Source organism: Coturnix japonica, chromosome 5 (genome assembly GCF_001577835.2).
Source record: "Coturnix japonica isolate 7356 chromosome 5, Coturnix japonica 2.1, whole genome shotgun sequence".
In the NCBI taxonomy this organism is placed as follows: domain Eukaryota; kingdom Metazoa; phylum Chordata; class Aves; order Galliformes; family Phasianidae; genus Coturnix; species Coturnix japonica.
The window spans coordinates 12,493,308-12,520,561 of record NC_029520.1 but is presented as its reverse complement, the minus strand read 5'-3'; the positions used below and the strand labels follow the sequence as shown (position 1 = coordinate 12,520,561).

At 40.2% G+C, this 27,254-nt stretch overlaps 1 protein-coding gene across 6 annotated transcripts in view; it reads left to right on the top strand.

Annotated features, from left to right (window-relative positions):
* Positions 1-7,478: 7,478 nt before the first annotated feature.
* The window catches only part of USP47 (ubiquitin specific peptidase 47), a 47,225-nt gene continuing 27,449 nt past the window's right edge, over positions 7,479-27,254 (top strand). The window contains exons 1-6 of one of the 6 annotated variants that reach the window (XM_015863983.2): positions 7,481-8,131; positions 8,766-8,971; positions 21,635-21,694; positions 24,629-24,832; positions 25,469-25,582; positions 26,637-26,775. In XM_015863983.2, the coding sequence (XP_015719469.1) occupies positions 8,942-8,971; positions 21,635-21,694; positions 24,629-24,832; positions 25,469-25,582; positions 26,637-26,775 (547 nt within the window). In that variant the 5' untranslated portion in view covers positions 7,481-8,131; positions 8,766-8,941. Of the gene's footprint in view, positions 8,132-8,765; positions 8,972-21,634; positions 21,695-24,628; positions 24,833-25,468; positions 25,583-26,636; positions 26,776-27,254 lie in introns of all 6 variants that reach the window. The other 5 variants (XM_015863982.2, XM_015863981.2, XM_015863987.2 and 2 more) reach the window with 5 other exon arrangements.

Genomic DNA, 27,254 nt, shown 5'->3' with positions numbered 1-27,254 from the left:
ACAGCCTGGACTGCTTAACTCTACTCCAAGCAGTGCCATAAACTGGGGGCAGCTGAACAAGAACCGTGAGAGGTCTGGGTCACAAAACTCTCCAGAGCTGATGTGAGCTTCTGACACTAATTCTGAAGTCAGAATATTTTTTTATTTTTATTTTTTTTTTATGCAGCAAAACAATATAACTATTTGAAACAGAAGGGAGAAGAAAGAAGTGAATGAAAAAACAGAGTTATACTAGTACTGTTACAAAACTCTGCCTCTTTTTCGCACAAAGCCCTTTTCCTCCCTCTTTTGAAGCAGTTGGTTGTTTGTTGTGAAGGCAAACAGAAAAGCCTACAAGCTGTGTTCAGCCAAACACCCAGAATGCCTGCAAACAGCCTCTACCACCAATCCCCTAATCTATGAGGAAAATTCAGCCTACCAAGCTGGTTCTTAGTATTAGCAAAACAAAAAATCATATTCAGGGGAAAAAAAATTAGTTTTTGGAAATAGAAAAATTCATAACACAAAACTTTAGCAGAATAATTTTGAGCATTTATCAATAATGTAAGTCAGCAAATAACAATGTCTGTATAATTTAAAACACTGATTTTCTCCAGAGAGAAAGTGGGAATAACTAGGAGTTCTACTCCAAAAGCACATTCTTGATCTGAACTGAGAAATACAAGCACTCTGCATCTTGTAACAATTTAGAACATGAGGTATGGGAAAAGATGAACTAAGAAAGCATCTTTGTAATACTCTTATTCAGTCCCTGCATTTGGTTCAATTGCACTGGAATTAGACAGGAAAACAAAAGTGACTTTACGTGGAGAAGATTATGCAGATGCTCCTCTGTTGTTAACTGAGCTTTCATCCTTCCAACTGTTCACTTTAACATGAACCAAATTATTGTAATTATCCCTATGAGGAAGGAGGGATAAATAAGCAGTCCTTTCCTTTAGGTTAGAGCATGAAGCTTCTAGGGAGCAGCAAATCCCTATCATTATGAACCCTTTTACAAGAACACCTAAACATTAAAATTCCACCATGTTAAGTGCTAAATGAATGAAGAGAGCTTCTGCTCTGAAAATATTGCTATATGCAAAATAGAAAATCTCTACAAAAGAATGATCCAGAGAGTATATAAAAAAGTACTGAGAATATCAGCTGGCACAGCGAAATTAAGTAGAAGCATAAAAAAATAAAAGGATGCCAGCACCCCCCTTTTTCTTGCACTTCATGACTAACTTTCTTAAATTCATAAATATATTATCACACTTACTCTATTTCCCACATTATCTTAACCTTGCCAGTTTAATTAAGAATACTTCTGTTTGTATTTTGGCCATGGTAAATACAGTAGCCCAAGTATTCTACACATAGGCACATAAATCAGTGATAACTTAAGGAACAGGTTACTTGCCTCAATACTATGAGGGGAAAAGTCACACACAGACTAATCAAGATCACAGAACTCCAGCTACTAAACTTCCTCATTGCTCCTTCATCTGAAACCCCATGTTGCCCTCACATCTGTTATTAATAGCAAGTGCACAATTTTCTTTTCACCAACAACACCGAATCTCACAGATCTATATAGATAGGAATCTGAGCTTACTGTATTTTACAAATCAAATAAATTGTATTTTAATACTTTAGCCTTACTTGAATATTTTGCACTTTCAGATCTAGCAGTAAATCAGAAATCCAAGTGTCTTATCTGAAAAATGAGGTCTTCAGACTAAGAAAAGTCAAGCACCCTGTGTATTTCACTAAGACCTAGAAAAGAGAAGGCAAAGTTAATGGAAGAGCAGCTTATCACTGCTCTGCTGGAACTATGCCTGAAATATTTTGTGTTGTAGCAGAACATTAATAAATATGGGTGGTGCTGATTGCCAGATGAAAAATGATACCATCCCCTGAGGTTAAAAAATGAGTTTCAAGTTCGTAGATGGCTTCACAGAAAACATACAGTAATATTATAATAATCATTTAATTTCTATAGCTGCAATGTTAAAATTCAAAGTTAATATGAATTATTTTCATGAAAGATACAAATATATCACAAGAAGAGAAATAGTACAAAACTTTCATAACACTTTCATAACACCTTCATCATTCTTGGATTAAATTGTGTGTTTTGTTTTTTTTTTTAAATAGTAAGAACCTTTTCATACCTGAAAGATTAAACTAAATCCAACAAAGCTTAATTCAGATCAACTTGGTCTTATTCCCCTTTCTCAAAGAATTCAAAACACTCTAGCTGCACAGAAATGCAGACTTGCCAGGTGGACCTTGAAAACAAAAGATTGGGTCTAAGTATAGCCTAGAATTCCATGACTTCAAAGATATCCAAGATGTACACATGACACAAAACCAAGGATAATTCCTATAGTATCATAAAGGAACAGCATAGCAGTTTTTAGTGTTGACTAGATCCTTCCCTATTTACTTGACCATTCTTTCTAGTTGCAGAACTTTATTGTAAACTAAAACATAGTCATTGGAATTGTTCTTCAACTAAGAACTTAAACTGTACTCAACTTGGAAGAAGTTTATTCTTTTAACACATCTTAACAAGCTGACTGCAGAAAGGAGCAGAGATGTGAGTGCATTATTGTAAATAGGCTTGTGGAAAATGCAGACATCAAAGAGGTAAATCAATCATCCTTTATCTCTGTTGAAGCTGTAATAATTTCAGCGTGAGTGTATTTCTTTCCAACTCACCCACTACATTCTACTGCACTGAAATAAGGCAGTCTTACCAACCTCCAGTGAATGCATGTAAATACATTCCTTTTAGTTTACTCAGCAAAGAACAAGGATGTTTTAGTATTATTAATTTCCTGGTGTGGTTCCCCACCATCTGAATCACCTTTCACCATAAAGAAACAAAATGAATTAAGCAGTGTCTGATTCTAATTTAACCCATTTGTTATCTGACTTAGTGAAAACATGATTTTCCTTTTTCCCTGGGAAAAAAAAGACTCACAGAAAGATATAATTTAGTGGATCTAAATCCACACTTTTATGCTGGTAGACAGTACTATTGCCAGCAAATTTGGAATTTGATTTCCAGTATTGGCAGTGTAAGCAGTGCAATTGTATTCATCTTTTCGTACTTAAAAAATAATCTGGTCATCTTTTGTAAGCCATCCACCACTAAAAGTACAAAAACTATCTACTAAGGAACGGGGCATGAAAGACACATTTTCTGTCTGGAAGGGCATAGATTCATTCTGTGGCAACTACTGCATCAGATAACTTGGAGGGAAATTTCAAAAGGTGTATTACCAGCCTCAGGATGCTCTGTATGCAAGATCCTGCCCAGTCAGACTCACGCTGTGTCCACACTAACATTGACCCTACCAGAGCTGCCTCCTGGCAGACACCCATGACAGACAGCTGACATTTTAAATGTCAAGACCTCTGGCAGCTCCCTCTGCTGTTGCTAAAGGTAAAGCTACATTAATTCATGCAAAAAAGTTCAGCAACCCTCACAACAGGCCAGGCCTTAAAGCCCCAGAAAACTGAAGGCATTCGGGGGTCAGAGTACTGTAAAATAAGGACAAGGCTGAGCTGGAAGGAACAGAGCAAGCCACAGGCTTTAGACCAAGCTTCCCAACAGCTGTGTATGTACAATATAACAGCTGCAGTAGGGACACGCTGCAAGATGCTCCAGCTGCAGAGGTTTGATGACTGCTCTGCAGAAAAACACGGAGCTGCAGACACATCCTCCTATGATGGGGCAGGAAGGAGCCCTGCAAGAAGCAGTGGCTGCAGCTGAAGACTGACTTTCACTCCCTGCAATGCTGCGTCAGTTATTAAACAACTCAGCCTACTTCAGTACTCTGCAAAACACAAAGTTTCCTCCTGCCCCTAGAGGGTAAGGCCCACACAGCTGTGAGCTACTGCTGCACACTGACAGCCATAGCACCTCACAGTCAGAGGGTGACAAAAGTGTTTCACCCAGGCAGAAGCCACCTAGACCTTAAGTAATGAATAAGAAAAATGTGCTCACTGAGAATGAGAGAACACCTCCCCCCCTGCCCAAAGAGTTGTGAGCAGTTCAATTAGCACTTGCCATTAATATTAAACATCACCAGAATTAGATTGAGGGGAATCTAGATTGGGAACCCTTAAAAGAAGCCTGAACTACTGAACTCTCCTGGGCCCAAGGGCAGCTATAAATACTTTGAGCGTCCACAGAGGGCAGCTCCACTGAAGCTAAGCTGCTTATTTTTGCATATTATGTTGTACTATTTAATGCAGCCTCTGCACTCTCATGGTGACTCATGTGCAACAAGTGTTAATTCAGTGTTTTAAAATACACTGCCTATGTCACTCTAGCTTTTTTTTAAGCCTCTGACATAACCGAACCATTTCAGTGACTGACATTACCATTACGGTATGCATTCAATGCAACTTTCCTTTTCCTACATAAGTCTTTGTTATGTTGCTGTGCAGAGAGATGCCTTCCCCCTACCATCCCTGGCTAAAGAGGCAGCCTTGATACCACACCAGCCCAGATTCCAGAAATGATGTATTGAGTATCTTCTGTCTCATAGTACATTTAAATTGACCACAAATTTTTTATCTACTGCACACAGTGTAGATAGAAGAGATGGCCACAAGCCTCAGTCCACACAAGATTTGTTGGATCTCTCAAATGCTACATGATTCCAGCCTACATCTGTTCCCAAAGTCTGAAGGGGAGATCAGCCTACTATTGCGTATGCTTCACTGCCAGTAACACCGGGATGGTTTTCACAAGTGCATCGAGAGGTCAGACACTCTGGAACTGTGTTTGCTTCTGACCACTAGTGTTCAGAAGTGTTCTGTAGCTTTAAGCACATACATGTTGAAAGGTCAAGCTGATAAAAAAATAAAAAAATAAAAAAAAATCCCACATTAATAAGGAAATCCATGGTTCTGCAAAATTCTCTGTGGATTTCTATTTCTCTTTGCAACTTCTATTTCAGTTTCAAACTCATTTGGGAATACACAAACAAGATTAATGCTATCATGGAAAAGAAAATGACTATCTTAACCTAATATTGGAAAACTCAGTGTCTTGAAACTAAAAAAAGAAGATAATCTTTAACAAAATGTCAGTGTACATTGTATCCTGATTAATAATTAATTAAAATCATCTACTGGTTTCATTAAGAAAGTCTTGGCATGAGTTAATATCAGAGGACAGAAAAGTAGATGTGTGCTTATAAAGATTAAAGAAGAAAACACTACTTAAGAACAGCACAATGTAATGTTTAGTAGGGAACTTACAACTGCATGTCTTTTTTTAATGTTGTGAAGTTTAACTTCAGAAAGCTGCTTACTTAATCACCTCCCGGACACATGAATCCATCTCCTGCAATGGCCTTTCTGAAGGGAAAGAACATTTTTTCAATAGCAAGTCTCCCTTTTAAAGTTTATATTTTTCACAGCATTCTCATCTCTTAGAAATAGATGTTATATCCTAAAATTCTTTATATGATTTCTTAGATATGTAAGACTAAAGACCATGTAAAATTCTTTGAAGATACTGTAAATATACTTTAATTCCCCCTCAAGTCTCACAACATTGAAAAAACAATAGCAACAATAATAAATGCTAAAGTATAAAGGCTTCATTCTAACGGCAGTTAGAAGAGATTTAAGTGCAGTCAGCATTCCCTTTACAAAGAACTTTGCTCTTTAGCCTCCTCCTGGCCTGCTTCATATATAGAAAGCTAGGATCAAAGTATGTAAAATACCTCAAAAAGATACAACTTTTTTTAAAGCTATTTCTTCTTCACCTGTTATTCCTTCTACCTGTTCTCCTTAATTCCCTCCTGTTCCTCCGTCAACCATACAAACAACAGCCGGTTTTACTTCTTTTATTTTTCTTCCAATTTAAAGCCCTAAATAGGGTGGCCTGAAGGCAAAACAATAGTCCGAGACTTTCAGAGAAATGCCTCAAAACTTTCTAGTTCTGGAAATTTACTCAAGGCTCAGGCCACAAAGTAATCAGCAGAGCAATGAACAGCCAGATTGTGATATCCTGAACTTTCACACATCTTTCTATTGCTAGACTTGCTGAAGATGGCAACGGGGAGAGGCTTTTAGCTGGTTTGCCATGAAGTGCTGACACTGCAGATGAGGTGTAAATGAACACTGCATCAGCACTGGATGCACTGCTAGTGCCAGCAAATACCTCCAGGTCATTTTGGTATTCATTAGCAACTTGTTATGTTTACAAATATAACTACTTTTTTTTGTTTGTTTATTGTTTGCTTTTAACAGAGTAGTGAAGAAAGCCATAAATAAGGCCATCAAAACCCAAAATAGGAAGTGATCTTTAGCAAACATCCTACTTGAAAAACCAAAACTGAAGCATTTCAGACCAAATACCCCAAATCAATGATGTTAACTCACACAACCCCCTTTACATAGGCTTTCTACCTGAAAAAGGCACAGTAACACTACTTTGGTAAAGACAGCATCAGTTCCTACTTGCTTTCTTAAGGTTTTGCACCCCCAGAGTGCTAATACTGGGTACCCATAAAAGCAAGGGATTCACATCTTCTTGTACTGCTACCTGATTTCATCTTATTAGCTCTCCGGTGCCTGGGTGGGATGAGAGGTTGTAAGGTGCTAAACGTTTTAAAGCCAGAAGGCAGGAGTGGCTCTCCCAGGGGCCCTACTGACCTCTACTGTATAAATAAACTTGGCCCAGTTAAGTTATGCAACCAAGGACACTCCAAGAGCATGCTGAAAAACTGTTTTATGGTACTTTCAAAGGGATTTTTGTGCTGAGTTCCAGGAACGTTATTTATAAAAACTATGGGGTGCGGCATCTACCACAGCAAATTGGCATGATGAAAATAAAAATATTAATGTTGCCGTTCAAAGAAATGATGACTTTGAAGCGCTGTTCAAAAGGTTTATTGAACACAAAACCCAAAAGCATCCTCAGTTCTGTACTTTTCCACAAGAGGACACTAAAATAATGAGTAAAGTATTTCCACAAAGGAAGCCCATCCACCCATCAGGCACCAGTCTTCATGGGCCAAGTGAATGTGTTTTTCACTATTTCACAGTCAAGTAGGCAGAACAGCATAATTATGTTCCTTGTCATATATATTTTATAATTCCACAGGTTAGTATTTGATTTTTTGACTGCTTGAGGAGGAAAAACTGATACCTTTTGACTGTGTGTAACATTTAAGTGATGTCACAGAAATAATTTCTTTCGAATACGGAATGTTATCCCTCAGTTTACACACTCGACGCTGAAGTGAACACTTTACCTCACAGCGTGACTTCACCACTAAAAGCATACTGCGTTTCTGGGGATATACCTAGCCGGTTCCTTTAACAATTCCCACATTCAAGAACGGGCAAATTACCTCAAAAGTGTATGAGGGAAAGCAAAACGAAGCGAAAATCTTGACTTAAAAGGTAAACACAGCCGGTACCACAGCGAGTGGGGGGGCGCGCGAGGCGCAAGTAGCTCCTGCTTAACAGTCGTGTCCGCCCGCTCCCGAGGGGCGCAGGGGGAGCTCCACGCAGCCGTTATCGAGCTCCTGGAGCACCTGAAGCCGGGCAGGACACAATTGCTCGTCATCCCAGCACGGTTTAATCCTCTGCTACTTTCTCGCGTCGGGGAGAGCAATAAATCACCGGCCCCAAAGCGAGAAGAGCTGACAAACGAATGAAAGAGGCTTCATCGCACACGGTATTTCTCACTGCCTTCCTAAAAGACAGACAGGACCGTGAGATCTCCGAGCGCAGGGGGAGCTCGGGGTAGGCTCTGCCCTTAGGCTTCCTATGGAGGTTGTGCGCTGTGAAGGCTGACACGCAAAACCGTCCTCTGCCGAGAGCGGCCGAACCGCGACACGCAGACCCGCCCGTGCCGCCGTGGGCTGAGGCCGAGCTTCCCAACACTCGCGAGAGCGCGGCCGTCGTCCATTTTCTCATTGATTGGCGCCGGCCGAGGGGGTGGGAGCCTTGTTCGGCTGGGGCGGTGGCGGAGGAGGATGAGCCGGCGGCGTCTCCCCGCCTCCCACTGCTGACGACGGCGGCGACGCTCGGCTCTGCTCGCTGCGGGCCCAGCGCCGCGCCACCGGCCATGGTGCCCAGCGAGGAGAACCAGCTCGTCCCCAAGGAGGTGAGGCGAGGGGGGAGCGGGCCGGGCGACGAGAGAAGGGGCGGTGGCGGCCCAGCGGCTGCGGGAGTCGGCGGGGCCGGCGGCGGGCGGGCTCGGCCTGGTCGTCTCCGTGCGGGGCGGGGGGGGTGGTACGTCTTTGTGAGGAGGCGGGAGGCCCTTCGGCCGCGGGGCTCCGAGCGCTGAGCCTGACGGGCTGGGGGAGGAGGGCGTGGGGAGGGACGGCGGAGAGGGCCGACGAAACGAAGCTGGGGCCGCGCCAGGCCGCGGGGACGGCCGGGGAATTGCACCTGTCTGTGTCATGGCACGCGGGGCAGGCCGGGCTGGGTGGCGGCCGCCTCTGGGGCCGGCGGCGACCGCGCTCGACCGGGGTCGCTCGCGGGGTGGGAGGCTGCTGCGGGGCCGTCCCCGCTGGGGCCGGCAGCCTGCGGAGGGGGTGGGAAAAACCGGGCCCCGGCGTGCGGGGCGGCCCCCGGGAGTCTGCGAAATGGCAGCCGGGGAGTTGCCTCCGCCCGGCTGGCGCCGTGTGCTCCGCTCAGGTACGGAGCTGTGCGGGCAGCGCAGAAAATGTGGCGCAACTCGGCAGTAGGTCTGTAAATACGGCAACAGTGGGTTGCCCGTCTCTTCCTTGGCGCAGGGAGGAAGGGAGAAGGCTTGTTTTCAGCTATAGGCTGAAGATAAGAGGCTGCGTGAGGAGGAAGGCGAAGCCTCTGTCCCGCAGCGATAGGCAAATGACACGTGTCAAGCGTGAGAGATACCGCTCAGGGAAAGGAGCCTGCAGTGCTGAGAGCCGTGTTGGGAGCACTTAGAGCAATGGTGGCAGAAACTTCATTTCCTGAGCAGGTACCCTTGCACATTCAGCTTTTTCAGTTTTACTTTTGTGTAGTTATGCAAACTCTTCCTGTTGTTTTTCATCAAATGTCACTGGCCTGGGAAGGCTTGTGAGGCAGGGACTTCAGGTTTGTAGGCTTCAGGAAAATGAAGTGGTATCTGTGAGCACAACTGTTTAACTAAATGAAATACTGAATTGTAGAAGCAAATTGTGGGTGTAGAATTGTGCAGATAAGGAGGGATGAAGGGAACTTCTTTCCTTTTGGTGTAGAAATGAAAGAGAAACCTTGTGCTTATGTTAACTAGAAGAGTCAAGTTGATTAATATGAGGATTTAGCTGAGGCTGTTTCTTTATATGTATTAATAGTATCACTGTTGGCTTTAAAGTTGTATTCAGAATGTGCGTGTGATTCAGCTGTGTATTTTTAACCAACTCATCGGACTGGGGTTTTGCTTGCATTTCTATCTGTATAGAGCAAAAATATGGATAAAGGAAGATAATACTTAAAGCACGTGTGATGATGGATGATCTTAAGCACGTGGTATGAAATCTATGAACGTTTTACATGGGTAACATTACTGTGAGCTGTTGGTTTTTTTCCAGGGAGTTTTCTCAAGTTTATTGTAGCCCTTTTGCAAATAAATGAAATGGAGCAGTGTCAATTCTTCAAGAGGTTGGAATCTGTAGAAGCTGATGAAACTTTGTGGGGTCACAAAAGTCAAACTGAAGAGAAAAACTGAGTGTTAAGCCCATATGTTTATATGTCATAGAAATTTATCTTCAACTTGTCCAGTGTTTTTCAGGCTATTTTGTATTCATTTCAGTGATAGAAGTTTAGCAAGTATGTTCTCCAGCATTCACAGAATCACAGAATGACCCGGGTTGGAAGGGACCTCAAGGATCATGTAGTTCCAACCCCCCTGCCTGTTAAGTCCTGAGATTCATTAATAGCCTCACTGCTGAGAACACTGAGTTACAGGTAAACAGAACTCTCCAGGTCTGAGTTCTCATCCACCTTCTAAATATTCTTAAGTCAGTGGCTGGAGACAGAGCAGGTCTTCTGGAGCTTCAGTTCTGCCCTTTGGGGATGGATAAAGGGTTACAGTTCATTGTATTTTTTCCCCCCCTTCCTAAAGACATGAGTAATTATCACTTACACAGCTGTCTGTCTTGACTGTTTTCAAAGGTTGAACTGGGATATGAACCAGCGTCTGCTGAAGATGAGCATGCAGCCATTTTTGCCTTTGCGTTCCATTTTTAAGGAGTAAAAAAAATAATGTAACATTTGCTTTAGGCCAGTCTGGGGAATGACTAATCAAATGACGGGAAAGAGGGTTGGGTTCTTGTCTACAAGCTTGTTTGAGGTCACTGTAGATACAAGACTAGAACACATTAGTGCTAAGTCTTTGCTGTCAAAGCAATGAGATATGTATTAAGTTGCTTATGTCTTCAGTTTGTCTGTTTTTTGCAGTGCATGTATTGCATGTTTTTTTTTAATTGGAGGATGTGTACTAAAGCAATTAATAGTACAGTGTTTAGACTGAGAATTTTGCCCAGGTTATACAAGTATTTAGTAAGACAATTCTTGCTTTCTTACCTCTCGCAGAAACTTTCCTGACTGTTTCATTGCTTGTGTGAGCAGTGATTTCTTAATAATGGGGAATGAGTGTGAACTGCTCCACATTCCTTTCTTGCAGTTCTTAATTCTCTTTCTTCTGAGAGAATTGAATTCTGAGAAGATTCAATTTAGTGTTCTTTTAGACCTAGTGAAACAGAAGTCATTGGGTCACTTATAGGACGTTGCTCACCCTAGTAAATGCTAAACAGTCTTGAAGAGTTTTTTGCCCTGGTCAATGAAATGTTATCCAGGGAGGGAGGGGATTGTCAGTAGGATCAGTTGGAAATAAGTGATGCTTTTAGGAGGGAAAAACACTTCTGTGGCTTCCAGTTCTTGAGAAGAAAGTAAACCTGAAACTTATTTGTCAAATAAACCCCAAATAGCAAATAATACAATATTATTACTAACACAGCAAATGGAAAAAGCTAAGCGTTTCTTTAATGAGAAGAACATTTTACAGAAACTCTTACTGAAAATTAAGTTGTATCCACATACAGAGCATTGGTCAGACTCACCATTGGTCAGAATGTAAAAAGTAGGTTCTGCCGTGAGCTTCCTGAAATGTCTGTGCCACTAATGAACTAAATGTTGTGCAGATAGCTTCTCAACAAGTTCCAGTGTGAGCTATTCAAGGTACAGCTGTCAGAATAAGTACGTATGCTTTGTATTTGCTGCCATTTAATCAAAGAAGGTAGTGTGTGTTCTCTCAGCAAACTGATGAGTCTTTTTATCCCTTCACTAATTAATCCATTTTAATCTCCTGCACTGAACAAGTCAAAGATGCTTTTTGATAGATATCACGTAGACTTCTTCATTAGAAGAACAGGAGATCAGAGTAAGATACTGATGTTTGCTTGGTGAAGGGATGTTCTGTCCAATGTTGATGTTGCCTTTGTTCTTTGATTTCAGTATATTGAGGAACATAACAAATAGTTATAGATAGTGTAACTTAAGTTTTTCTCTGCTTTCTTTCTCATGTGCTTTATTTTTGTTGAAAGCATGAGGCAGTTTATCCTTTACAGTCACACATTCATTGACTGAACAGGTTGGAAAGTCAAATTTAGCAAATAAAATCTGAACAGAAGTCTGCCAGGTCATTTGGTGCTTGCAAACAGGTGCTTTCTGAATGATGCTCAGAGTACTGCAGCTGGGTGAGCAGGGCATGAGAGTCATGTGCAAGATCTTGCCCTGCTTTGTTCAGCCACTGTGCTTCCTAGAGTTACAGGTTAGTTCCCTTTGCTATTGTGTAACATGTAGTACAAGGAAGATTAGCAAGATAATTATCTATTGAGATAATCTGTTAAGTTTTTGCCTAAGAGGCTGTTACTTGCTGCTGGAACATCAGCTTGTAGATGCCATTAGCTCAAGTTATTAAATGGAGCAATCTGACAAATAACATAACGCTATTTTTTTGTTGCTGTAGTCCATTTTTAAACACGACAAATAGCGTTCTCTAATATTTTAGTGGATCACTGATTAAAGTTACTAAATGAATTGAGTACAGCACTGCAAGTACAGGCCTTAATTTTTCGAGCAGTTCCATGCTGTTTCTCAAGAGAGTAGTGGACTTTTTCTATGCTGTGAAGTAATCACATGGATGCAGGGCGTACTCTAAATATGTCTGTATGAAATTCTAGGCTATGATGGGTTCAGAACTTTGATTGTTTAAAATGCTCATAGTTATCATTCTTAACTAACTTCATTTTGTTTTTCCTGCTTTAAAAACCTAAGTGGATTTAGGTCAGTGCAATGGCATCATGGCTTCAAAATATGAATTTAATTCCTATGTTCCTTTAGCTGATAGAATATATTGATATTAACATAAACTGAACATTTGCAGATAAGTACCAAAGTAGATGTACACTTTGACTTGGTTTCCTTTGACTTACAGGAAAAAAGTTTAAAATAAAACTTTTCCTGCTATGTCAAAACAAATGCAGTATTAGAAAGAAAATATAGGTAGGTATTCAGATATCCAGTCACAACTCCACTCTTGTTGTATTGATACATTTGGAGTTTGATGCATGTGTGAAGCCAAGTCTGCAAAGCGATGTCACTGAGTTGCATTGGCAGTTTTTTTTCTTTCAACTTGTGAATGATTTCTTTGTGAACACTTGAAGCTGATACACCTTATTCCTTTGAAAATGAATGTAGTCCGCCTTCTTGTGAGCGTTTCTTTAGCTTTTTAGTGTATTCTTGTATCGATCAAAACAATAATCTCAAACATTTCTGTTACATTATAACTAATTAAGTGATAACTGAAAACTCCTAAATCTTCAGTTTTTTTTCTGGTAAGCCTGGATAAAATGTTATCCAACTTATTCCCGGTTTCATGCACTGTGCAAGTGTGTTGGCAATTCTTTGTTCATGTTTTGCAATGTTTGGCACGTAATCCGCTTGTGTCAAACAAAAGGTCTTAGTGCTGGGTCTTGAAATAACTTCAAAAAGAACATGTTGTCCGTGCTCTAAAAAAAACTGAAGTGTAGAATTGGTAAAAATTATTTGATTGAATGTAGTCTCTGAGGACTGTGACTGGGCTCCTTATCTGACCCAATGGCTCCTTTTATGGCAGCGGATGCCTTTTTAGATGATTGGTTCCATAAAATAGTTTAGTATTCAGCACTGTGAAGTTAAGCAGAATGCTTCAGCTGACATAAGTTGTTCTGTGGATCCACAGTCTGTACCCTTTAAAAAGGAGATCTTGTATGACTGAAGAAGTCGTTGCATGGCAAAAAGTATTTTCTTGCCGCAGAACCTGAATGTGAAATGTCGCATCTTGATGAGATGTGATGAGAGCACCTTTGAGGTCATCTAAATATTCAAGTGTAAATTCTGTTTTAGTGGATGCTGTAGTTTTGTAAGGTGTGTATGTGAAATGTGCTTGATATACTGTGTGTTCTCTGTGGATAATATCTGGGAAGAGATTGGTTGCGAGCTTTGCGCTTTTGAATAAGTCTGGTGCAACACTGCAGGAGCTAAAGGAATTAAAGACATGTTGATTCATTTGCATAGTTACTACTGATCAGTAATCATTGACATTAATGGTAAAGTAATGGAGGTGTAACAGTTGCTACTAATACCTAGTCTTTTGTAAGCAAAATATTTTCATCAATTAGCAAATGAAAAATAGGTGAGGAAAAACAAGGTCCTTCGTTTTACGTGCATTGTCATTGCTTTCCTTCTGTGGAGGCTTCTGCTTCAATGTCTGGTGTTCTCTCTGGAATCCTTTGCAGTAATGGCAGCAGATAGAATTTATACCCAGGCTCTCTGGGTGCTTATATTGACTTATCCTTCATTCTGTGCAATAGAGCTAGAGAACTACATGAGGGATCTCTGCTAATCCATTATTCCAACTTCTGTCTCCAGCAGCAGGTAGACAGTTAGAAATTAACTGTAGAGTCATGCCTTCTAATGTCAAATACGTAAAGCCTTGTATTTTAAGTATATCTGCCAGTGTTTTTTGCAATAAAGTATACACTTAAATTGTTTTAAAAGTCTGTTTTTCTTTCCTTCAGACAGTTTTTAGTTTTGTTTGTGTTTTTTTGTGTTTACAACTCTTAAACCCAGGCACACATAGGAACGTGTTTCAGTAGAGTTCATAGTAGGTCTGTACTGATTGGAATGGTGAACAAGCAGGAGAGCGTATCTTCTGCTTCTGTGACTTTTCCTAGGAAACACCTGTCATCCTATAACCACATCATGTAGGTGTGATAAGTATCTTATGGTGTTCCTGCATTTTTCCAGAAGAAAAAATGAGCGTGGTGATAAAGTAATGGGTGAACAAGATGCGGACAAAAAGGAAGCAGTATAAAGATGAGGCATTTCAGATCAAAATAAAAAGTTTTTATTGTAATGTATAGAGGTTTGTGGATTGCAAATATAGAATCATAGGATGGTTTCTGTTGGAAGGGGGCCTTAAAGGCCTTCCAGTTCCAACCACCTTGTCTTGGACGAAGTTGTCACCCACTAGATCAGGCTGCCCACAGCCCCAGCCTTGAATACTTCCAGGGGTGGATCATCCTTAGCTTATAAGTAATGTGTTCCAGTACCTCTCTCATAGCAAAGGTTTTTTCCTTACATCTGATCTAAATCTGCCCTCTTTTAGTTCAAAACTATTCTCTCTTGTCCCATTACTACACTTGCTAAAAGAAGAGTCTTTTCCCATCTTTTCTTGCATGCCTCCTTTAAATGCTGGAACACAGCTTTATCATCTGCCTGGAGCTTTCCCTTCTGCAGGCTGAACAACCCCCAGTTTTTAGCCTGTCTTTGTAGGAGAGGTGCTTCAGCCCTCTGATTGTCCTTCCAGCCCTCCTATGGACCTGCTGCAACAGTGCTGTGTCCTCCTTGCACTGGGAGCTTGAGATCTGAATGCAGAACCACAGGTGGGGCCCAGTGAGGAGTAGAGTGGGACTGTTGCCTCCCTTGTCCTGCTGGTCATATTTCTTTTGATGCAGCCTTGGGTATGCTTGTTTTTCTGGGCTGCAATAGCAAGTTGCTGGCTTCTGTTGAACTTCTTAATCAGCACTCCCTGCCCTCCTTAGGGCTGCTCTCCATCCATTTTCTGCCCAGCCTGTATGAGTGCTTGCGATTGCCCTGACCCAGGTACAGGGCTTTGCACTTGGCCTTACTGAACTTGATGAGGTTTATGCGGGTTCACCTCTCAAGCCTGTCCAGATCTGTCTGGATAGCATCCCCTTCCTCCAGTGTGTGAACTATTGGTGCTCTTGCTGAGGGTGCACTCAATTACCCTGTCATGTTGCTGATGAAAAAGTTAAACAGAGCTGGTTGCAGTATTGACTCACTCGTCACTGCTCTCTGTTTGGACACTGAGACGTAGACTGTAAGTCTCTGAGTTGAGATATCTAGCCAGTTCCTTATCCATTGAGTCGTCCATCCAGGATGCAATGTAGGACCGTGTCAAATGCTTGCAGAAGTTCAACTTGATTATTTCAGGCGTTCCCGTATCCACCAACGTTATAACCCCACGGTAAAGGCCACAAAATTGTCAGGTAAGATTTGCTCCTAATGAATACGTTGTCCCTGGTTTTCTCTATCTGCCTTAGCATAGTTTAATGGAGGATCTACTCCATGATCTTGCAGAGCATAGAGGTGAGTCTGACCGGACTGCAGCTCACCAATTCTTCTCTTTTTCCAAGTGGGGTTTATGTTTCCCCTTTTCCAGTCACTGTGAACTTCATGAGACTGCTGTGACTTTTGGAATAGGATGGATAGCATCTTAGCAACTGTATTTACCAGTTCTCTCCGGACCTGCTGATGCATCTCACAAAATCCCATGGACTTGGGCATCTTCAGATCCCTTAGAATGGTCTCAGGGCTGCAAACTTTGTTTACCTTTAATTTTAGTTAAGTCTGGTTACAAAAGTCTCTAGAAATTAAATGACTTTGAAGTCATAGAAAGAAAGAATGATTGGTTGAGATGAAAACTTTTATAGCAGCAGTACATTGAATTTTTAAGAAAAGTAATCTGTACATCACCTTTAATTTACAATATTTAAAGCACTAAAGGACCAGAGGAAGAGTAAGACAGCTGGTTCTTCAAGGTGTTCTTAAGATGCATATACAGCTCTTCTAAGATAAAGAGCTATGAGTCAAGTCTCTGGAAAAAATAGAGGTCTTTATCGCTTTATTCAGCTGTCCTCAGACATGCCCCCATATACTTTGCAGTCTTTCAGACACTCAGGATAAATATACTTCTTTGGCCTCGTACCAGCTTTTTCTGGCTGTTGTTTCTACTATTCTAAATGCTGTTTACAATGCTATTGACCCAGTAATCTCTGCAAGTAGAAGCAGTCTCTCAAAGGTGAATGCCAGCCTTGTAGCACAGTCTTTCTGAAGCACAGTGTTTTTTCAGACATGTTTACTAAGTTGGAAGCAGTAGACTTTGAAGTATGTAGAGGAAATAATCACTTGACTATATTTATTTTGAATGATATTTATTTTGAGTGATTTTTAACAGCCAGCATGCTACTCTGTTTCATTGAGGTAGCAGATGGAAGATTTCTGTGTTTCAAAACCAAGTAGTTGACCTGAGTCTTAAGTGCAGCAGTACAGAGTGGAACATGCACCTCTTTAGTGCAGCTGAGAATCCAGTGGCTCTACTGCAGTTTCATGTTCTCCCTCTTCTTGTCTTCATCAGGTCATCCACTAGAGGAAGACATTCTGGGGGATCATTTGGCCAGGGTCATTAGTCTCAGCTGTGGCTCCAGCCATCTTCCATGATATCCAGCAGTTATCCTCTCTACAGCAAGCTGGAAACTGTGAAGAAATAAGCTGTGTGATCACTGAAGTAGTGATATTTTTTGATCTTCCAGGTCATCCAAAGTAGAAGGGGGTGTTGCTCCTCTCATCCTGTGAGGTAACACTGACGTGTACAGAGGAAAAACAATCACAGAACAAGAAGCAGTTAATTTTAAGAAGGATTAGCAACATGAGGCAGCTCAACATGGAGCAGCATGACAAGCTCTACAAGCTTAAGAAAAGGGGCCTGGGGGTTGGAAACAAGCGAGTGGGAACGCAGCTGCTTCTTCTAGCAGCCACTGCAACTATTCAGGCTGTAACTGCTTGTGCAAGTTACGCAAGTGAAGTATTGCTGCTTCAAAGTTTTCAGGCTATCTTGCATGTGTGGAGTGCTTTCAGTGCATTGTGAATTCAGCAGTCTTAGTGAGTTTTCAAAATGGACAGATGTGTTTGTATTGTAGTGTAAGAGTATCGCAATTATTTTTAAATGGCAATGATTTTAGGTATCTCAATTAGGGATAAATTTATTTCAATCAGTGTATGTCACATACTCTGAGATAAAAACAAAGCTAAATTCTGTAGGTGGAATTAGAGGGAAATGGTATAACCAAGCATGTAGTGCTACAAATGTTGGAGTTGAAACAGGGAAGCAATTTATGTGTGATGTGGAATAGTTAACACTGTGAACAAAGTTCACAGGGTTGAAACTGAATGTAGGACTTCATCATGGGGAACGTGATGGCTGTGCATTCGAGTAGGGTATTTTGACTCTGATGACAATTTTCTAAACTACTTTGTAAATGCTTAGTTGAGTATTTTCTTTAGTAGGTTAGTAATTGCATCAGTGTCCAAAGGGATGGAGGACTTTTGTTCAATGCTTTGCTCATTTTGAAGGTTGTAGAGCCCCATTTTTCACTTTCTGGGGTGTATGTCTGCACTCCTGGCTGTAGCAGTGAAGCTGGCCTCTGAGGAAGATCTCTGGTTGGCTTTCAAAAGCATGGAGCACAACTAATGCAGCTGAGGGGAGAAGTGAGCTGTGGGTTGTTAGAATGCTGAGATCCATAATGCAAAATGCACAAGGTTAAGAGAGTTGTTAGAGTGGAGATTGCAGATCAGCTCTGTGATTGTTCTCTCCTTTCCTGCTGTGTGTTTCAAAGGTCTTTGCTCTTTGCATCTGATCTAGTGGGACGTTGTGGCTGAAAAAGAGTTAGTTGAATTGTAGTGTCTGAATGATGATGATACTTTAGAAGTAAAATCTATGGATGCAGACTACTTTTTTTTGTGTGTGTGTGTGTTAAGCTACAAACTTGAACTTTGTAATTGCTGGAAACTTGCACCCATGCAGTTACGCAGGCTTGGAATACATACCCTGAAGTTCCACATGTCGTGATGTCAGGCAGTACTCGACCATGTGCATTTTGTAGGGCCTTAAGCTGCTGGTGGGACATGAAGTTTGAGAATTGCTGTTTTAGGCTTAATCCTCCAAGTCATTTTGTGAATGTGAGCATGATGTCTTCCATTGCCTCTTGCTACTTGTCTCTTTGTCTTCCCTCTGTACTGCAGTGATTTGTGACTATTATTTATAGAGTGTAGATGTTTAGGCATTCCTTTACTAGTGATCATATTAAGTCTCATCAGGCCGTTGACTTCATTTGGCAGCTAAATTTTGCACATCTGTTATTTAAGCTCTTGAAACTTGTGATTTTTGCTAACTGCTTCATGCTGTCGTGATCTGTTTGAAATAATGAAGCTTGGAAACCTTGTAGATAGAGTCTACACGAAGTTTGAGGTTGGCTCCAGCTTGTACTTCCAAACAATGAGAATGGTTTTATGAAACTCCAAAAAATAAGTCAGAATGTCTTCTGTCACTTGAAAATATATATTTTTCTCCTGTTGGTTTGTCCTCACAAGGTTAGTACAATATATGCTATAGAAATCTAATTAATACAGTGGTTCAGAGATGAGGAATGGCAAGATGCATGTAAACACAATGTGAACACCAGTATGATCTTGCATTTCAATATTGTTTTGGCAAATACGGATCCATATGGTCAAAGCCATTGTTTGTCTTGTGAATGCCACTGATAACAGAACTTCCTTTGTTAGGAATTCAAGCTGTAATCCTGCATACGCCTCAGCAGAACAGCGTGCTTTGTCCCGAATCCTGCAGTCTATCTGTTCTCATTGCCAGGTGTTCATATAGATCACTAATCTGACATGTATTTGTGAAAGCTACATGAGGAAAATGCTTAAGTAGAATAACTCTCTGGAATACCCACCAATATTTGACCTGATGGTTTGCAATTACTAAAATTCTTTGCCAAATCTGGTGTAAACGTGGTCAGAAATTTTCTAAGTGCAGATTTGGGAACTTAATCTCCTTCATACAAATGGAAATTTTTTGAAGATGGAGCGACTTGGGCTGAAAATGTCAGTGTATTTTAGGAGGCTACTGTGAAACTGCAGGCTTGTTAAAATGTGATATAGAACATAATTTGAGTAACTCAAGTGTGTGACTAAAAGGTTAACTTGAGAAGTCTTTGTGGTAAAATAATCCTAGAATGGTTTTCCAAATAGCATTGTGAAGCAGCTGCCTGTGTCTGCCTATTTAGATACTTATGCAGTGGAGCATCTGCAACTTATTTCCCTAAGCTCTGGTTGTTGGGCACACTGAGCTGCAGTATCGCTCTGCAGCAACATCTAGCTTGGTCAAGGACTTTGTACTGTTGGTTTTTTGTTGTTCTTTTCCTTTCACAGAGATGGTGGTAAAATATTTCCGTATCTACCTTGATTACATATGTTAGCTCAGAGTGCATGAACTGTATAGTTGAAGTGCTAGTGTGCTTTATGAGGCATAATAGATATGTTTGAGTTCCAAGGTCATTCTAATTGGCCCAGAGCTTAAGCTTTTATGTGTAGCCTGATATTTATTCTTTTAAGTTCAGTTTAAAGCAGATGTTTCCTCATTGAAAAGAGCTTCTTTTTAAAATGCAGGATTGAACTGATTGTTTTTGTTAAGTATGTTCCTAGGGGTATGGTGAGTGATTTAATTGAGAAGTTACAGAATACTGCCTTTGGAAGGTTGGCACATTTGTGTGATTTGTTGGAGGTTATTGGTACTTCTGAGCAAAAATCCTGAGCATTGTGTAAACAATACAGTTTGTAAACTCAGTTTGCATTTGCTGTGTTAAGTGAAACATTGCAAATGATTTTTTTTTTTTCTTACCATTCAGAGTTCATTGGGAGTCAAGTAACTCTTGAAAATCTTCCAGCAGTTCTTTATTGAGGAATCAAGAGCTGAGAACCCATCATAAGAGCATTCCTCTAAAATAAATGTCTGTAGCCTCTCCTTCCCTTCTACATCTACTGCATTGAATAGGAAATTGGTAATCACAGCCTGAACCTCTGATTAATCAGCTAAGGCAAGTGTTGGGTCAGCTGTGGGAGCACAGGTGAGAGTAATTTAGCTGTGCTCCAGGAAGGGGTGGAGCTTGACTCCACCTCCTCTGAGACCTCATTTAAGGGCTGACCACCACTAAGGCAGCATCTCTTGGAGATTGCTCCTTGGTGGAGATTGCCTCAGCATTTCCCAGCAAAGGCATCCATATCGGTGAGTTTTTCCTCATAAATAACCTTTTGAGTATCTGTTACCATCTTTGTTACCACCTTAGTAGCATTCCACCTTACATGCGTTCATCAACTCGAATAGCGTATGGGAAAGTTGTGTGTGCCACTCTGACAGATGTGATGGGCCTGGCTCTGGAAAGAAGAAATTTAAGCTAGAGGAAGGGCTGTCCATTCATACAGGCCAACCAGAGATGAAAATGGAAGGCTGAAGTCTTCAGCAGTGGGTAACAAGGTGAATTTTATACTAAAAACCAGGTGCTTCCAAGTCATACTTCAGGGATTCCATGGCACCTTATGACATCTCTACACTGACCTGCAAATGTTCAAATGGAATTTTGCGTGTTCACTGAAAATGGAGTCTCAAATATAAATTGGATTTTTCAGCAGTCTTAAAACCTCTTCTTAAATTCCTTTATCAGAATGGAAAGCACAGTTGCATATTCTCCTCCATTCACAGGGCACTGTTTAGCCCCTGTATCAAAACATGCAGTTGTTTGCCATAAGTTGAGCTGGCACTGCGCTGTACCCCCTGCATTGCTCTCATTAGTTGGCTAACAATATACCGATGGTTGTTTGGGCTGCTGAGCCTGTGCTGTGGTAGCACAGTGTAGGGTTGGCCATGGTGTGAGCTATGCTAGGTGCTGTGCAGGCTGTGAGTTGGAGTGGCCTCATCCAGCTTTTCCTTCAGGAAATAACTTGAAGCATAAAGTAGCAGTTTCATAGGGAAACAGGCAGCTTTGTAATGAACTAAACTGAATTATGGGGTTAAATGCTATTTTTGCACTGGAGCTATTTGAAGTAGAAGGTTTTTTGTTTTTTTTTTAAATGTAATGAAGGAATTTGTTAGTATGAAGTTACTTCCCGAATTATTGTTGATGTATTTATATATATATATATATTTTTTTTTTTCCTCTGAAGTGTGGTCTGTAGTGTCATGGCTTACCAATGTGTCCTGTAACATCTTGGATAAGAATTGAAAAGCTCACATAATGTGGACTGAATGCTGTTGTTATGATGCTTGGTGGCTCCTCCTTTTGAAGTTTTTCTGTGAGTGGTGGTTTGGAATCAAGTAGTAATCTGCTTTATATTGCAAAAGTGATTTCTTGTAAAGGAAGTTGAATTATGATTTTAAAGAGTTATGACTTGTTAATTTTGTTTTTATATGCTATAGGATGTGTTTTGGAGTTGCAGACGAAGTACCTTGGCTGAATTGAAGAAGAAATTTTCACAGGTAGACAGATGAAATCAACTTTGTAAAATAACTGAGATCCACAGTAACAGCATGATGCTGTAGCTTTGATTTCTTAACTTGAGCATGAGCTGCTGAATTTCTATGTATGTTCTTGAATACCAAGATTGTGTGCATATTAGTCTTTTTCAGTTCAAAGCTTCTGCTGTTATGTTTATATGCTTTTACATCAGCGTGCTTCTGTAGCCCTCTAGTTTTTCCATCAGAAACGGTAACTGTGTAGCTGTCTTGTATACCAGATTATTTAGCAATTGAAAGTAGGTTTTGTGTTTACTCTGAGGACTTGGTTTGGTAAGTCTGTCTAGAGGTTGATCTCTGCCTGGTATTGCCTTTTATGATATTGTTGTAGTGAAGTAGCCGCAAACAAGATGTGGTAGTTGTTTGGTAGTTCAGAAAGTATGTGAGAATACAAGGTGTGAACAGAATTGGATCTAGATGGTTTTTGCTTCATCTGTTTACTGTGAGCATGAAACAGTGACAACTCGAACAATGGCTTTTTATGTTTTGCTATGCTATCCCTGAGTTAAACCAGTTCAGTCTGTCAGAATTACATCTGAATGAGCAAGAGATGATTTGTCTGGTGTGGAACATCCAGCACAAGGAAGTCCTCTTTAATCTTTAGTAAACAGTTCTCTGAATGTTACTTCCTGTTCGTAGTTCTCCATCAGATACTGCATGTTGGTACTAACTCTAATATTAGTCATGACTAATTTATAACTAAAAGCAGTGGAGCAACTTTCTCATTTTGAATAGGATGAGTTGAATTTTAGTGCTGTCTTCCACAAAGGAAAGGAGGGTTATGGTGTTGGATATGTAAAAGCAGTGTGACAAAAAGGAACTGGGTCTCAAATGGAGAACTTCTTCTATTCCTGGCACAGTCATACTTCATGTAATTAGTACTTGTAGAATCAGCACAAAATTTAGGTTAAGTTGAATTTTTCTTGGGTGTGTATGGGAAGTACCAGGTGCCTCTAAAGTATCCTGTGCTGTGGAGGAGGTGGCCTTAGTCCCAGAGCAGGCCCTTGCTGCTGCAGTGGAACCCAGGCCCTAAGAACAGGATGATCCTATGAGTGCTGGCTCTTAGCTGCTGCTTGTCTTCTGCAGAATAACCGAGGTAGTAGGTCACTGAACCAGACCATAAACTTCTCTTTCATAACCAGAAAATAAAGGAGTCAAATTGTATGTTGATGATTTGATTTAGGAAAAAATAAATAAAAGGAAGTCAGTGCTGGAAAATATAGTGGAAAGAGCTCATCCTGAGCTCATCACTGGTGAAATTTGATTTTAGTCTGCACATGTTCAAGTTGGTTTTGACTCTTGAAGTGTTTTCTTTTTACTGCATAGTTAATATTTTGTATGTCTTCTCAGAAAGTAGTTCATAAACCTCTCTTTCTCCAGTAGAGATGAAATGTGTGAAGATGTGATGTTGCGGACTAGCTCGAAGTGGTGCCTTGCATATTTTTGAGCAAGTAGTTAGAACATTAACTTGTCTTGAAGTCTTCAGTGAAGTTGGTTAAACCTAGGGAAATTGGGCTTCCAATTGTTAAGAAAGATCAGTCTGTAGGAAACAATGTATTGCAGATTGTGAGTAGCTGTATTTGCTCTTCTCTGTCAACTTCATGTCTACTATCTACTCTGTGGAAGTAGATGCTGCAGTTATCTAATGTTTTGGTTTTGCATTGCATGGAGACTGCCAACTGGTCTTGTTGTTTAGGAAAATAAAGTGAACTAAACTGCTTATTCCTTTTTAAGGTATTTTGTGTTTAGGACCTCTCATGAGGAACTTAACAGCGCTTTGGCCTTCTGTTTGATGAGGTTGCTCATATAGAGATACAAGCGATGTTCAAGTTGTTCAGTTCTTTATGGTTCTTTGTTCTGTGTGTATTTGTGATGTGGCTGACAGCTGAAGCATGAGCACAATTCTTGCTGTTTGCTGATGTCTTATCCACTGAAAATGGTGATAGAACTGCATGCAGTTGTTTTTTTGCCTCTTTTGATGATGTGCTCTTTGCCCTGGAGTGACATTTGGGTGATCTGATGTGCATCACTAATGCTCTGTGTTACAAGTTGAAAAGGCTGACTGACTGGGGACTAATTATTCCTTTTACTGACCTCAACTTTCCTATATTTATGTATTAGTTATTCTCTGATTTATCCCTTAAATAACTAAGAGAGTTGATTGTATTTCCTTAAGCCTTTGCTTTCCCTGTTTCTCACTGTTGGAAAGCATTGGGGAAATGCTGTTTTCTTGGGTTTTCTGGCTCTATGAGATTTTACTTTCATTTCGTTGCCTTCCTTACTTGGCTGATATCAGATATATTCAAGTTACTGTTTTGAATACTTCTGTCCTGATATGTGAACGTCTTAGTAGTCATCTGGGCCGTGTTAATCTTTTTTAATCAGACAGAAGAATTTCTCCGCTGACTCACCCAGTCATGGATGTGGTAGAAGGAAGTTGGTTGTGGTTTGATGAAGAGAATTATGTTCTATTGGATAGCTTCCAAGTTGATTGGGAAGCTTGGAGATCTTCTGGTTTACATTCCTAGAAATCACATGGGTACTTCCACCTCAGCAGTGTTTTATGACCATGTCAAAACCAAATGTGAGATTGAAGTGATGACTTGAAAGTTTGTTTCTGCTTCAGTGCAGTCTTCTGTATATTTGAAGGCAAATGTTCTGTGCAGATCTTCAGAGGCTTTTCCGCACCCAACCAGATTTCTTACTGTTCTTCAGAAGTGAAGGGTTTTGACATAGCTTTTCCAAAAATGTAGGATTCTTTATTTATGAAAGCAGACAGAAGTAAAGGATCCTTAGATCGTAAAAGAAATTTACCACATCTGGTGAAATCTTGGTTATATTTTTGTTGAACTCCAAGATGTTCTTAACTCACTGACATGTTGCCTGCTGTCATTTTAGGTGGAAAGTGCTGCTGAGGAACCCAGAGTGCTGTGTATAGTACAGGATACCACAAATTCAAAGACAGTGAATGAACGCGTTACCTTGAATGTGCCAGCTTCCACGCCACTTAAAAAGCTGTTTGAAGACGTAGCTTCAAAAGTGGGCTATGTGAATGGAACCTTTGACTTAGTGTGGGGAAATGGAGACAATGGAGCTGATATGGTATGACAAAAGTACTTTAACTGTTGATAGCAAATATTCGAGTCTTAGCATTACAGATACATGCTATCCATATTGCATAGGTGAATATGGAATAGTATTTTTTTGTTAATCCCTGTAAAAATTAGTAGTAGGTGCTCTAGACTTGCTGATACCAGTATTTTGATTTGGCAGGATGTTAATGTATTATATCTACATTTTAATCTTAAAATGTGCTCTCAATTGATATAGGAATTTAATCATTAAGAAACAATACTGTGTAGTAACTTTCTGTGCTTCTTCTGATACTTGTTTGAATGTATAATAATAATAAAAAAAAGCCTGGTGCAGGCAATGTAGGGGACTTGCTGGTTTGATATTCTGCAGGCAATCTGTAGACCAGTGTCTTTGTCTCCTGAAGAGATTGCCCAAGTTCTGAGCATTAAGTTGTATTAATAATGCTTAGTATTGTTAGTGGGACAGCTCACCAAGTTCTTTCAGTGTTAGTGATGAGTAAGTTTTGTTTATACTGGATAATTGTTATTTATTTTCATTTCATCTTAGTGTGCCAGAAGCTACTTCAAGCAATGTACTTGGACAGAATCTATTAATTGCCTATAAATCTGTTTAAAAAAATAAAGCGCTTTATTTTTTTAACAGACTCCAATAGATCAGAACAGTGACAAAACTATTCTTGATGCTGGTTTTGAGCCAGGGAAGAAGAACTTTCTGCATTTGACAGACAAAGATGGTGAGCAACCTCATATAATGCAGGTTAGTAAATTCTTAGTCTTGAAGTTTAGTGTTGGATGAGTAGAATATATGGTGTGTATTGTTCTTGTAATAATGTTAAAAAGTGAAATTGGGATATGTGTTTCATATGAACTGTACCTCAGGAGACTTCTCAATAGACTTTTAGACTATTTAACAATTCTTGGTTCATCTTGAATTAAGAGCAGTTCCATTAGTGGTGATGAGCAGTCACTTTTTATTTGTGCTTGTCAAGTATTAATGTTTTGGTGTGATTAACTTCTTAAGATTGTAGAATTGATCTGTGACACATTTAGAGAGAAGTCTTAACAATCCATTGTTGTTAATCCCAATCCCCTAACTACTTATTCTTTTGGTTGTTTGAAAGCAGCGTTAGGCCACTGACGATTCTCAGAAATTGTAGTTTGGCATCAAGAGGAGAGTTGGCTGTTCTCAATTTGATTATTTATTGTAAAAAGGATTGGTTGGTGTTGCTAAAAACAGCTGTCTGCCATTACAAAATATTTGAAATTTGCTGTTGCTCAAAGATTATGATGCACTGCAAGATTAACATAGTCACAGTTTATTTAAATCGTGGATCAGAAAGGCAGGGATGTATTTGTTACTCAGCTCTTATGTCAACATAAAGTCTTTATGGACTTGATTATGAAAAGGAAAGAAAAGATTAAGTATATATGAGTCAGAATTGGTGTGTAATTGTGAAAGAATATTGAATTGTACTTTTCACATTTTAAAAGTGAATGAAAATCTTGTTTTGGATGTCAGTGCAGCAAACTTGAGAAACAAGAGATGATGAATTGCAGACTTGCTTTGTGGTATGCATTAGAGCGCTGTACTTGATCATGTATAGTATTGCAAAGGCTATTTACATCCGCTAATGTAAAGAATGCTTTCTCAATGCATTGGGAATTTGGAGGGCAGAACTGAAGTTACATTAGTGATTGAGAATCTTCTCTATTGTGTTGAAAAATAAATAATGACATACTAAGACAATTGATTTTAGCTGTGAGAGAAATAATTTGTCGTCTAATTTCTGCATAAAATGCATTTGTTTTAGGAGGAGTCAGGTACAACAGAAGACAGTGCCCAGGACAGATTTATAGGCCCTCTTCCAAGAGAGGGCTCTGTTGGCTGTACCAATGACTACGTCAGTCAAAGCTACTCTTACTCTTCAGTCCTGAGCAAATCAGAGACAGGTATAGTGTTCTCTCTTGTAAATGCTTTGCTGATTTCTAATTGTCTTAGCATACTTTGAAATAGCAGCATCTTCATGATTTTTGAAATAAATCTTCTTTACTAAAAAAAGAAAATCACAGAACAAGCCCCCCCCTCCCCAAACCACTCTGCACTTATACATTTTCTGTTACGTTTTCTAGGCTATTCTCACATTTTATGTAGAGCTGTGTCCCACCTTCTACTTGTGACAGTGTGATTCTAATTGTCCTAATTCTAAATGCCCCTCCCATTTTGGTGTTAATCTGCTACTTGGCTGAGTGATTATGTTACTGACAAGTATTCACCCCAAGAAAGTTATCAAGTACTCAAGCTGCAAATTAAAACACATTATTTTTCAGAAGACCTGTTCCTCAAATCTTTGCATTCCTGGTGTTAGCTAAAACATTCCTCTTGTAGCCCTCCAGTTCTGGTTTCTCTGTTTCTGCCATGGTTCCCCAAG